The 13,649-nt window shown below is 40.8% G+C and overlaps 1 protein-coding gene across 1 annotated transcript in view; it reads left to right on the top strand.

Moving 5' to 3' along the window:
* Positions 1 to 10,403: 10,403 nt before the first annotated feature.
* Positions 10,404 to 13,649, top strand: part of LOC309558278 (uncharacterized protein) — a 37,180-nt gene continuing 33,934 nt past the window's right edge. Inside the window, exon 1 of the mRNA XM_082261333.1 lies at positions 10,404 to 10,750. Within this exon, the coding sequence (XP_082117459.1) occupies positions 10,423 to 10,750 (328 nt within the window). The 5' untranslated portion in view covers positions 10,404 to 10,422. The remainder of the gene's footprint in view (positions 10,751 to 13,649) is intronic.

Raw genomic sequence — 13,649 nt, 5'->3', positions numbered from 1 at the left:
CCTACGTATTGCACAATGTCTTAAAGACTCAAAGATTATTACCAAATCTGAGTTACAAATTGTTTGCAACAATACCAAAATCCCATTTTGGACTTATTTACAAATACATGACTTTCTTACTACACATAAGAAAAAATCTCAATTCTCACATGAACTCACCGACATCGAAAAAATCTGCTTGTCAGGCAAACCTACAAGAAAGACCACATCTTTAGCCTACTCTTGGCTACAGGCTAAACATGATGACACATCAGACAACTTTAAGAAGCGATGGGAATCAGAGCTAAACTTAACAATCTCTGAGGATCAGTGGAGCACAGCTTGCGCTCTGGCACACAAATGCTCCATTAGCACATAAATGCAAGAATCATCTTATAAGCTACTTACGCACTGGTACGCCACACCAGACAAGCTTCAGAAATGGTTCCCGCAGACAAGTGATAGATGCTGGAGGTGTGGTCAAGAAAAGGGAACATTACTACACATTTGGTGGACTTGCCCCTTAATAACCACATTTTGGTCGCAAGTCTGCAACCTCATACAAGAGATCTCAGGTGCTCAGACGCATAATGACCCAGCCCGTTGCCTTATTAATGTACACTCTCACTCTATCACGCAATACAGGAACACTCTGACAAGACACCTGTTAAATGCCGCGAAAATACTCATACCGAGGAAGTGGAGATCACAGGATGTACCCACTATAAAAGACTGGCTAGTTGAAATTGGGAGAGTTTACGAAATGGAAAAAACACTGACAATGTCAGATGACAGACTTGCTAAATTCAGGAACATCTGGGCCAATTGGCAATTGTTCACCCTCTCTGATCATTATGCGGAGTGGATGCCTGCTTGATCCTTGATCAATGGATTTATGATACGTAATTCATGACTCCTTGCCTATATTCTTTGAAATGCTCATTGTATGCACTGAACTCCTAATGTTGTCTTGCGGTAAAATGCCACTAATATCCTGAGTTGCACCCACAGAAGTTACAGATTGTACTAAACAAATTTTGTTATATTACGTCATAAACTCTTGGTTTTGCTACCTTTTTCATTTCCCCTTCCCCTTCACCCTCACCCCCCCCTTTTTTCCCTTCTATCCACCCCCCCCCCTACAAACTCTAATCCTAATTATTCCTCTTTATTTTGTTTTCTTCAATGCTTAAATTACTGAATTAAACTTTATGGAAACGTTTTTGGTGATGTTATGACCTCACCGGTCAAAGTAACGGGTGATGTTTACATTTAACTAATTTACGCTATTGCGAGTTATCATATGACTAACTGTTCTTAATTTACCATTGCTGTAAAATCTTTATCCATTGTAATGTTTTACAATACGCATGTTCACCATTTCATATGTCTTTCTTTGACAGAAAGACCACAAAGTTTTTGTTATTGTATTCTTTGTTCTTTCTCAATAAAACCAAACTGTTTAAAAAAACAAAAAAAAACAAAACCTGATAGTGCCATCAGGTTTTGGGACCAGTACTATGGGGCTCGACCACTCACTGTGGGACTCTTCTATCACATCCAACTCTAACATATTTTTTATTTCCTTTGTGACTGCCTCTCGCCTGGCCTCTGGGATTCTATATATATGGCTTTAAATTTATGCGAACCCCTGGTTCCGTCACTATATCATGCTGGATCACGTTGATCAGTCCAGATAAGGGGGAGAAAAAGTCTCTATTTTTGTACACAAACCCCCTAACGTCATTTTGTTGTGCCACAGACAGGGAATCTGTTATGGGGACATCAGGTGTCCCTGGTACCCGGTCTGCTGGGGTCGGAGATGCAGCCAATAAAATCTCTCTGTCCTTCCAGGGCTTTAAGAGATTCACATGATAAATTTGTTGTGGTTTCCTTTTCCCTGGTTGGTAGACTTTATAGTTGACCTCTCCTACCCTTTCGATAACTTCGAAAGGACCCTGCCACTTTGCTAGGAACTTACTTTCAACCGTGGGAACCAGTACCAACACTCTGTCCCCGGGGCTGAAAGTACGGACTCTGGTACCCCGATCATAGACCCTTCTCTGGGCCTCCTGAGCTCGCTCCATATGTGGCAGGACAGCAGTGATTCTATCTTGCATCAGGGAGACATGCTCTATGATGCTTCTATATGGGCTGGCCTCACTTTCTCATGTTTCTTTGGCAACATCCAGCAGCCCCCTGGGATGTCTACCATACAAGAGCTCAAAGGGAGAATAAACTGTGGATGCTTGCGGAACCTCTCGTATGGCAAACATAAGATATGGGAATAAAAAATCCCAATTTCTCTGTGACAGGAAGTCAGATAAATCTGTGGATGTTGTCACAGACAGGAGATACACTTCTGCTTGGGTTAGACAATTCACCATTTACTATAGGGTGTCGGCTGAAAAGGTAGCCAGGACGGCTTAAGGAAGTTGAAAGGCCTTCAGCTGTTCGGAATGAGGTTAAGGCCTCTATAATTTGTCCAAAGGAAGTCTATTGATTGCTGCCTCCTGACGCTGTGTGAGCTGTGGAGAGGAGGACAGTCAGATGTGTGCCTCCCGACGCTGTGTGAGCATGGGAGAAGGATTGCTGCCTCCTGACCCTGTGTGAGCTGGGGAGAGGAGGACAGTCAGATGTGTGCCCCCTGAAGCTGTGTGAGCATGGGGAAGACCTCCTGGAGCGATGTGCACTGAGGAGGGTAAAAAGTGTGAAGACTACTCAAGGTGAGGTCTTGGACTATTTCTATGTGAAAAGAAATAAATCAACATTTGTTGTGTGAAGATAAAAACAAAGGAATGTCCTCTATGTGAAGAGAAAAGGGACATGTTCTATGTGAAAAGAAAAGGGACAGGTTCAATGGACATTTGTTGTGTGAAGAGAAAATAAATGGACTATTGATGGTCTGCTGTAGGATCAGCAAAGTCTGCCCAACAGTAGGTTGGAGACAGACTTCCTTAGATAGGTTCCTGTGTGTGAGAAGGTAGCCGCCCACAGTGGCAAGGATTTATTTTGTGTTTTATTTTATTTTGGATGTTTTTGACGCTTGCAGTCTGGTGAAGAAAATTGCATGAATAAACCAAACTGTTGTTTGCAACCACTTATCGGCTATCTCCCTGTGTAACGAACCCCCCCAAGGGGTCATCCACACCCGCCACCGAGCTAATCCCCTCACATCTCCTATCTTTGTCAACCACCTTTTTTAGCATAATTTTCAAGGTTTTATTAAATCTTTCGACCAAGCCATCTGTTTGGGGGTGGTACACAGAGGTACAGAGATGGGAGATTTTATATAATCTACACAGTTCCTTGGTAACCCTGGACATAAATGGGGTACCCTGTTCAGTTAAGATCTCTTTTGGGATTCCAACTCGACTAAACACCTGGACTAACTCCTTGGCGATAGCCTTAGCGGAAGTGTTATGCAAGGGTATGGCCTCAGGATAGCGTGTCGCATAGTCTAGGATTACCAGAATATGCTGGTGACCCCGGGAAGACTTCACTACCGGCCCCACCAAGTCCATGCCAATCCTCTCAAAGGGAACCTCGATAATTTGTAGAGGGACCAGGGGACTGCGAAAATGGGGCGACGGTGCTGACATTTGGCACTCAGGGCATGATTCACAGTACCCCCTGACATCTGCATGCAACCCAGGCCAGAAAAATCTCTGGGCGATTCTCTCTTTTTGTTAACGAGATGTCCCCCCATTACATGACCATGGGCCAAGTCTAGGACCAACTTGCGGAAGGGTTTGGGAACCAGTAGCTGTTCAATCTCATCCTCTCCACGTTTTACCACCTGATACAGTAAATTTTTTTTAATGGCCATGTAGGGAAAAGACACCCCCCATTTAGGATCTACTGGTTCCCCATCCACCATCTTAGCGTTTTCTCTGGCTCTAAGGAGGGTGACATCTCGCAGTTGCTCGGTACAGAAATCCTTTCTCTTGACTCCAGAGCAGGTATCAAGTGAATGAAATGAAAGGAAAGCTCATGGTGAAGTAAGCTTGAACCAGACACATTTATTTAAATAAATTGCACTCACCAAATCAAAATAATAGAACAGCCAAAGAAAGATGATTGCTGCATAACATAAACCAACTGTTCTGTTATTTTGATTTGGTGAGTGCAATTTATTTAAATAAATGTGTCTGGTTCAAGCTTACTTTACCATGAGCTTTCCTTTTATTTCATTCACTTGATACCTGCTCTGGAGTAATCATCACTGATATTTGGAGATTGTTGTCCCTTTACCTTTGGCTACCTTTGGTTGCTTACTGTATGGTACCTTGGAGTCCCAAGCGGTGATATCATCTGGATGTGAATTTTTTGATCATCTCTTTTGCCCTGATCATCCTAATCTTCTAGTAAGAGGCTCATATACCTGGTGGAGGTGTAGACTGTTCACTCAATGCCAAATTGATGTTCACACATCGGATGGGTGGAAGTTTGAACTTTCTCATTCGACATTTTATGCAACTGAATGGACATTTATTAGTGTTCGTTTTTAACAGTGTTTTTTCATTTATTGTAGCGCTGCATTTTATATTATATATATATATATATATATATATATATATATACAGAGATATATATATATATATATATATATATATATATATATATATATATACAGGGGGGTATATATAATTATTATACTTTTACTGATACCTTTGCCAAACCACTATACAAAGCCCATGGCAGTCACCATCCAGGCTATTTTGCTAGCTTGTTACCAGTTTCCTTCTGGCAGTTAAAGTGTCAAACACAAAGGTCACATATCAGACAAACAGACTTTGAATAGCGGAAATACAGGAAACAATGTTTTACTTTCGTTGTAATAAACTATTTTCTGAAAGCAGAAGTTGCAGCGTATCTTATACTGCAGACCTCAATAGCTACACAAGCGGTAAGTGAGCTTTAGGAGAGGAAACATATGGAACAACAGGATTTTTAGAGTCATTTGCCTGGTTTTGCTCCCTTGCCTCAAACAAGGAACAACATTGTTTTGGGATTTGGGACTGGAATGATGACATGCAGGCACTTTCAGCTTTTGAAAAAGCTGGATAATAGATTCTAATACGAAAGTAGGTAAGGAAAACCAGAGGTAAAAAGGTATACATTGTTAGATATTTTATTCATGTTTTGGAAACATTTAATGTATTTCTGTATGTTCTCATAGAAAAATGAAGACGGCCAACTAGTCTACTACAATACATAGCTGTAGGGTGACAGTTTTTCTTAGGTGTGAAAAGTGGGACCACAGTTTCCCCTATTGTTACTTTCAAAATGACCCTCATTCTATTGAATGCTGTTGGCAGACATTCTTTTTTTTTTTCTTTTGCATCCTATACCAAACGGCAAATGACACCTGGGTCCTGGAGAAGGGGTGCCCAGAAGTCTAATGGAACAACCTCAAAAGCTTGAACACTTCTAGAAAAAAAATAGTCTGCGTGCTGAGACTAATGTGTGTATATTGGGTCCTGGACTGGCGATGTGGCATGTTGGAAAAGCTGGTGTGGTCAATGTCGGACACTGTGGACGTGTTGGTGTCAACCTTATTTTTTATTTTTTTTAGATGTTTAGATGTTCCTCAAAACAAATAAAACAGGATAAAAAAAAACTGTTCTGTTCAGGTAAGCTGCATAGGTTGCGAGAATTCTGTTCATGTAAATGTAGCACCCTCCTAGACAGGTGCTAGGTAAAAGCATCTATTTTGCTCCTGCTGCTTATCATGGGAGCTGATCTGTTAGTTTTGCCTTTCACATGTTTCCAGGTGTGATTCACCGGGTCTGAGGAAGTGTCCCCACTGTATCCAATGAGGGAGTTTGTTGGAAAGTGGAGGAAACCTAGTCAGTGACACATCCTGTTTCATGGCAGCCCTAGTGGGAGGGCATGTGGCAATGCATCCTGAGATTGGCCATAAACAGGGCGGGAGCATGTGACAGGGTGTCTTTTGGCAGGAGCAAAGTCCCAGGAGGAGGTGGAAGGCTGCCTCTCCTCCTGCAGAGTGAAGAAGGTGGTCCAGGGACCAGGAGTGGAGCTGAGCTGCAGAGGATCCAGTGTGCTGACCAGTGGAGCTGCAGGCCAGAGGACTTTGGGAAAAACAGTATTGTGAGTACCAAGGGATCTGCCTAGGAGAGGGGACCAGTCCAGAGAAGTCAGGGGATCAAGGAGCTAGCTCACTCAGAGTGTTACAGTAAAGGGGGTGCCGTGTAGTGAACCCTGAGAATTAGGAACAATGGGGGTGCCAGTAAGGGCCCTGAAGTTGTTCAGCAGTACAAATTACTTCAGCAGTACAGTTCAGCTGCTTCAGAGTACAGATTGCTTCAGAGTATAGATTACCTCAGAGAATTACTTCAGTTCTGCGTCACAGCTAGTGACAGACTGAAACCAGCGGCCTAGCCGTGACTAGCTGAATTTCAGTGTTGCAGCGTTACTCAGCATTAACCAGCGTTAACCGGCATTTACTCGTGTTGTTCCTGACTATTGTGCATAGTTTTGTTCAGTTGGAGTATCCCACTTATCCCTTCTTCTATCCAAGTTCCTAATAAAACATAAAAACCAAAGAAACTGGACTGATTCTTGTCTCAAGTAAAAACACTTGGGAAATGGCAGATTGTTCTACTGTTCGTAATGGTAACCCAAGGGGACCCGTAACCAGCAGCTCCCTTGGGAGTAGTGCTACATAAAGAAAAGCCATTCAAGTACACTTGCTAAAACTAAGTTCCAAGGAGATGGGTCTCTCTAGGGTGACCTTATGATCAGTGCCAGTGTTGCTCTTGTGCATTATCAGGAGCCGGGAGTTGTGTTTGAGGTCAGGCAGTACTAAGGGCTTAAGAAGACCTCTGACCCCATACTATCCTATTGGAGGGTCACACACCGTCCAGTAAATTGACCTGCACAGATAGAGAAAAAGCAAAGGTTGTGGGACTTTAAATGAGGTCAGTCATTAGAAAATATTAAAAGTAATTTGAAATGTCACAGAAATAAATATTTTATTCCACATTTCATAGAGGGTACAGTATTATAACGATAAATATAAATATCCACATATCAAAAACTGAACATGAAGTATATAAATTCATAAAAAATATATTTACATAATAATCAATCCGTGAATACATCAATACGTCAATACATTATATATATAAACAACAAATGGTCTATCTTCATATCTTATAGGCTCTACGCGTTTCGTGGCTCTACGTCCACTCATCAGGAGCTCATTTTAAATTTTGAGTCTGTAAATGTAGATTAACATTCAAATGTAAAATGTATGTAAAAAAACAAAAAACTAATAAATAATAACCATTGCTCCAATATTAAATAAAAGTAGCTACTTACTATAGTGGCCCAAAAAAGACAAAAACATTTTTTTCTGAAGGCGAAAGAGGTCACCACCACACAGCGACTGTCTACCCCGGGGCTGAGGTGGGTACATTGAGGTCAGAATAAGGGGATAAGGAGACGGAGGGGGAGCTGGAATGGACCCATAGAGGGGGTAAGTAGAAACATTGCCCAGATCGGCAATGGTAAAAGGAGCACATCGTGACCAGAATAGTCTGAAAAAAATTGCTAAGAATATAAAATAATAATTTAACTGTATATTCATCATATTTCATGTGATTATATAAAATCTATAATCAATTACGAGAAAAGAGTAAAAAGTGATATATATGATAATAGATATAGTCATATGTGTGACCTGCACAGATGTAATAATATAAGATTATAAGATATAATTGAATCAATCTTCAGATTCTACAATGTTCTAAGCATAGTGGAGGTATAGGTCTGCCAAATTTTGCTAAATATCATCAAGCCACTCACATCACGAGAGTTGTGGACTGGCACTGCCATGTTTCACAAAAAGATTGGGTTGCCCTAGAAAGAGACTGTACTAATTACCTTACACAAAATCTCCTTTGGTCAAGCCCTGAAAATTACCCTTTAGAAATTAAACAGCATCCTTTGATATCCACTACCCTGGACATCATCAACCGTGTCACAACCAAACATCATCTGATTACCAAATTTGGGTTGATGACCTCAGTTTCAAACAACCCGGATTTCACCCCGGGCCTTGATTTTAAGTCTGAATCAGGCAGTGGGGACCACCACAGGGCGCAGTTGCGAGTTGTTGACTGCATTTCTGGCAGCAGGTTGCTCTCTCTCGAAGAATTTAATAATCGTCAACCCAGGGATTTTCATCTTTCCTTTTGGAACTACGTGCAGCTTCATAACTTTTTCCGAAACGCAAAATCCAAATTGCAATTGAACACCCCTCTAACAGCTCTGGAGGAGATCTGCCTTGGACAGACACCGCGCACCAAAACTACCTCACAGGCATATCAATGGCTATCCCTGCCTTGTGGAGTCTTGTCTGACAAAAACAAATCACTGTGGGAGAAAGATTTAAATTGCACAATTACAGACAAGCAATGGGAAAAAGCGTGTGTCTTCACACATAAATGCTCTTTAAGCACAAAAGTGCAAGAGACTTCCTATAAAATTCTGACACACTGGTACATCACCCCAGTGCAACTAAAGGTGTGGTCCGCGCAGGTCTCGGACAGATGTTGGAGGTGTCTAAAGGAGAGAGGGACCTTCTTACATCTGTGGTGGGAGTGCTCCATCATACAGGAATTCTGGAGTGAGGTTATTCACCTTATAAAGTTCATCACTAACACTAAATTACCGCTAGATGCTGCTTGCTGTCTCTTACATGTGCATAACGAATCCTATAGGAAATATAAGCGATCCCTTACTAGACACTTGCTCAATGCTGCAAAGGCAGCCATCCCTCTACATTGGAATGCCCAGTCTGGGCCTTCTATAAAGGAATGGATTGATAGAATCAAAAATTTTTATGAGATGGAGGAGATAATTGCCATAAAAAGAGAAACCGATTCTTCCTTCCACAGAGTCTGGCGACCCTGGCTGGAATTTACATTCTCTGACACTTTCAAAAGATTCTTTGTCCAATAAGCCTGAACCTTACTTTTACTGATAACTTAAAATGACTGACATGATTCGTGATTCGGAGGACGATTAATGAACCCCTTCTCATATAATCACCATGATCTTGCACACTCTTTCTTCCCTTATCCTGACCCCTTCTTGCTCCTTGCTTTGCTCTTTCTCTTTTCTTCCCCCTTCTTTTTCTTTCTTTACGGCTTCCTTGCCGTGGCCGCGGTTATGCGGCATTTATCTTAATTAAATGTCTACATTTTTATGGTCTGGTCACTGCAGTTATGATATTTCCTTCTGTATTGTTATGTATTACACCTATCTGACCTGTACCGTGTACATTTACATGTTATTTCCATGTTCCAAGATGCTCTGACTTGCATTGTTCAATTATTATTTTTTGTTATAACTGAAGATATTGTTTGTTTTTGATAACTTATGCAATAAAGCTTTTTATTGGAAAAAAAAAAAAAAGATATAATAATGTTCAGATTTTAGCGTAAGCACATGTAGCCAAGTGCAGTCTACTTTCTGCACTGCAGGTGGAGCTATTCCGCAGCGGCACAACAGTTGGAGAGGAAGTCGGGAGGAACTTGGTCCCTCTGTTGTTTCCTGGGTCACTGGGGAAGCAAACTGATTGGATGCTGAAGCCCCATGTGACTCTGCTGGCCATCCCTTCTCAGTCAGAGCCTTTTTAAGGCCCTAGCTTCCAGGTTTGGCGTGCATTTTGCGAGTTGGTAGAGTAGGGACAGGTACTCTGCTTGTTAGGAACAGCTCTAGCATTAGGGATGGGTTCCTGACGAGGAGGAAAACCATAGGGTCACACCTCTTCTGGACACCTTCTCGGCCACAACATGGCCAGGCTTTATTCAGCCCCTTCTCAACAGACACAGCTGAAATCTGGTCCTTTCATGTCTCAGAAACCATGAGTGCCTCCAGCTGGGTAGCTTTTCCACCAGGTTTGTTGTGAATTGCTGCTACATTACTTCAATACATGTTTGACATTGCACCCAACTGTGGGAATCATTGCCAATGCACACACTACACCCCACCTACACTAGCTGGCTCTTTTGACAGAGCACATAATGCTCACTGTAGCAACTTTATACTTTTTTTTTTTAAACAAGGCTGGAGTTTTTACTGCAAGCAACTACAAGTGTCTCCTGAGCTACTTATATTTAAAGGTAATCTGTTACAAAAAAGATACATGTCTCAGAAGTTTCAGAAGCCATTGGGGCGAGCAGGTATTATCTATTCCGATATTCAGTCCATGTACCAGATCTGATCCAGAGACTACACTTACACTGATACAAAATTGATTAGGTTTCACCTAGACCTGGAATCTGAACAATGGCAAGCTTCATTTGAGAGTATTTAGACGGGATCTTTGTTTTGTGATGGGTTCTCTTTAATTCACTTTCCCTTTTTCTTGTCTTAATATGTCCCACAATTTTCTCTCAGTCAGCAGAGATGGAGAATTTGGTGAACCTGAGAGAGAAGATCCTCAGCTACAACCTTGAAAGCTCTGAGATGGGAAATATGGGCTACAATCGGATCTTGCTCCAGGTCTGTGGTCACGCTGGTCATGGAAAATCATCCTTCATCAATTCCCTGAGGTATGCCTTGCTTGGTGGCAAGTTTGAGGTCAAGGCTTCTGAGGCATCAGCCAACGAAAGCCAAGGGGGACATACCCGGCAAAGAAAATCATACCCCCTGACTGACATCATCACCCTGGTGGACAATCGAGGGTTTGGAAAAGCAGACAACTATGAAAAGGAAGAAATTTATGCTCAGCTTGGTCAGTATTCTTTTTTTATTACATATGTCTAATATTTGTCTAAATTCTAGTGCCAACATTCAAGAAAGACCATCAAGCCATTATACGAGACCTTCGCAGAGGAGCTTACATCTTAAAGAGTGCCAGCATTATCCATAGAACTTTACAAAGGACATAGAACTGTTTGCATCAGGCCCTGTCATTAAAATCAGCTCAAAATCAAATTTGTCTACAACTAGGGAAGTTTAAGAGAAAGCCACTTACCACAGCAATATATGTTTGTATCTTAGTAGACAAAAAATCTACACAAACGTGGGAAGAACATACAAACTGTATTTGGAGTGTCTCAATAAGGATCTGAGCACAGGATTCCTTAAATGCAAGACAAAGGTGCTAACCATTTCTTGCTAGGTTGGGATTATGGTTCAGGATTAGGGCCAAAAACGTTAGGTTAGGTTAGGATTATGGTGAGCATTGTTAAGGCTATGCAAAATGTTAGAGATAGGTTACAGGTTAGGGTCATTATTCCATGCACTTTAACCACTTCTGGACCGGAAGGCTTCCCCCCCCCCCCTAATGACCAGGCCACTTTTTGCGATTCGGCACTGCGTTATTTTAACGGACAATTGCGCGGTTGTGTGACGCTGTACCCAAATAAAATTGAAGTTCTTTTTTTCCCACAAATAGAGATTTATTTTGGTGGTATCTGATCACCTCTGCCATTTTTATGTTTTACTCTATAAACAAAAAAAGAGCAACAATTCTGAAAAAAATATTTTCACTTTCTGCTATATAAACCAAAAAAATTGGCGTAAGGAGTGCTAAACTTCTATACCATAAAGTGATATGTGCCTGTTCAATATAGAAATAAATATTGAATATATTAGATATTAAATACAAAAGTGCACGGTGCTAATTTCATAAGTAATTGAATAAGTAAAATATACACATATTATGTGTGTGTAGTCATCCTAAATGGTGACACCACAAACATGTCTCTTGAATAAAGTGTGCAAACTGTGCTAATAATTGTGCTCAAATATTTGTTAGCAAATTAAAAAAATACTGTGTGACAGTGTCTAGATCCAATTACTAAAATTGGTAATGATCTGTAAATATTCATATGGACATTGCTGAAATAAATTAATAATCATGCATAACTACTTAATCATATAGGTGAAACCTTAAACTGTATAATATAAAAAACATTCATAGAAAAAAGTCCCAAGAAAAAAGTCCAATAAAGTGCAGCAGGAAAATGTGCAGGAAATGTCAGCCGTGTGATCACTCTTCAAAGCCAACGTGCACTGTGAGGCACCTCTTGTGCTGTTTCCACCAGTCTCCCCAAACTAACTCCCCAGATGGGATGGCTGGTTATGGAAGAGCCCTGGGGCAACCATAAAATAACATTTCAAAGATTTATTAGCTTGAATTTTTTTTTTTTTTTTTTTACAGAATTCTGAGTTTGAAAGTCAGGATTCTGACTTTGCAAGTCAGAATTCTGAGATTACAAGTTTGGACCATGCTAAAAAAAATTTAAACACAATTCTGGGATTAAAAGTCAGAATTCTGAGATTAAAAGTCAGAATTCTGACTTTGAAACTCAGAATTCTGACTTTAAATCTCAGAATTGTGTTTAAATTTTTCTAGCATGGTCCAAACTTGTAATCTCAGAATTCTGACTTTGAAACTCAGAATTCTGTAAAAAAAAAAAAAAATTTCAAGCTAAGAAATCTTTGAAATGTGTTTTTTTCTATGATGGCCCCAGGGCTCTTCCATAGCTGGTAACATTATAAACCAGCAATAAAACCTTTTTAGGATATATAAGTTGGTGTCCCACTTCACTGTCTCTTCCTCAGACAGACCTCACAAGATCACAGACAGGGATATGCCATGTATACAGGAGAAAGTAAAAGCCCACATAGCGTGATTCCGTATGATACAACAATTTTTATTGAATAAAAATTTCACTCACATTGTTCAGTGTCAACCCGACACTAGGGAATCTGGTGTGGTTACAATATTGCAGAAACAATGTAGGTATACTTTGTAATCTTTTACCTGTCTCCGGCTGCTACATCCTCAGCTGACAGACTGAGACTGACAAGCGCAGTGTCTCCCAGCGTCTTGGTCATGTCCAACTAGTTTCGTCGTACCGCTCCGTGAAGACATCATTACAACGTTCTCTCTCCACGGGGAATGATAGAGGGCGCTCGGCGGCAATGGCTGCCGCCGGCCCCGTGAATCAGCTTCCCCGCTGGCAAATAGGGGAGCACCCCCAGGAGCACTCCTGCAAATATCCTTGCAGGTACATTGATTCATGCAGCGGAGCCAGCCAGTATATATGCGGGGGGGGGGGGGGGGGGGGCAGTCGGAAAGCAGTTAAAGTGGTTGTAAACCTCGGACATGAAATGTGAACAGAGTATATCCCTCTATAGTATGTACTTGTCCCAATCCAGAGCACTGAGTGCCAGATTCCTCCGCCGCAAATGTTGCAGTCCTGCTAAAAATTGCTGATCACCGCCATCACTAGTAAAAACAATAAAAAAAATAAAAAATTCTATAAATATGTCCCATAGTTTGTAGAAGCAATACCTTCGCAAACCAATATACTCTTATTGGGATTTTTTTTTTACCAAAACTTGTAGGAGAATACTGTACATATTTGCCTAAATTGATGATTAAATTAGATTTTTTACATTTTTTTATTGGGAATGTTTTTTAGCAGAAAGTAAAAAATATTTTTTTTTTCAAAATTGTCGCTATTTTATTTTTTATAGAGCAAAAAATTTAAATTGCAGATTAAATACCACCAAAAGAAATCTCTATTTGTGGGAAAAAGGAACATCAATTTTATTTGGGTACAGAGTCGCACGACTGCGCAATTGTCAGTCAAAGTAAAGCAGTGCCGTATTTACAA

Source organism: Pelophylax lessonae, assembly GCF_965119305.1.
Source record: "Pelophylax lessonae genome assembly, chromosome: 6".
Taxonomy (NCBI): Eukaryota; Metazoa; Chordata; class Amphibia; order Anura; family Ranidae; genus Pelophylax; species Pelophylax lessonae.
This window is presented reverse-complemented; position numbering and strand designations above follow the sequence as displayed.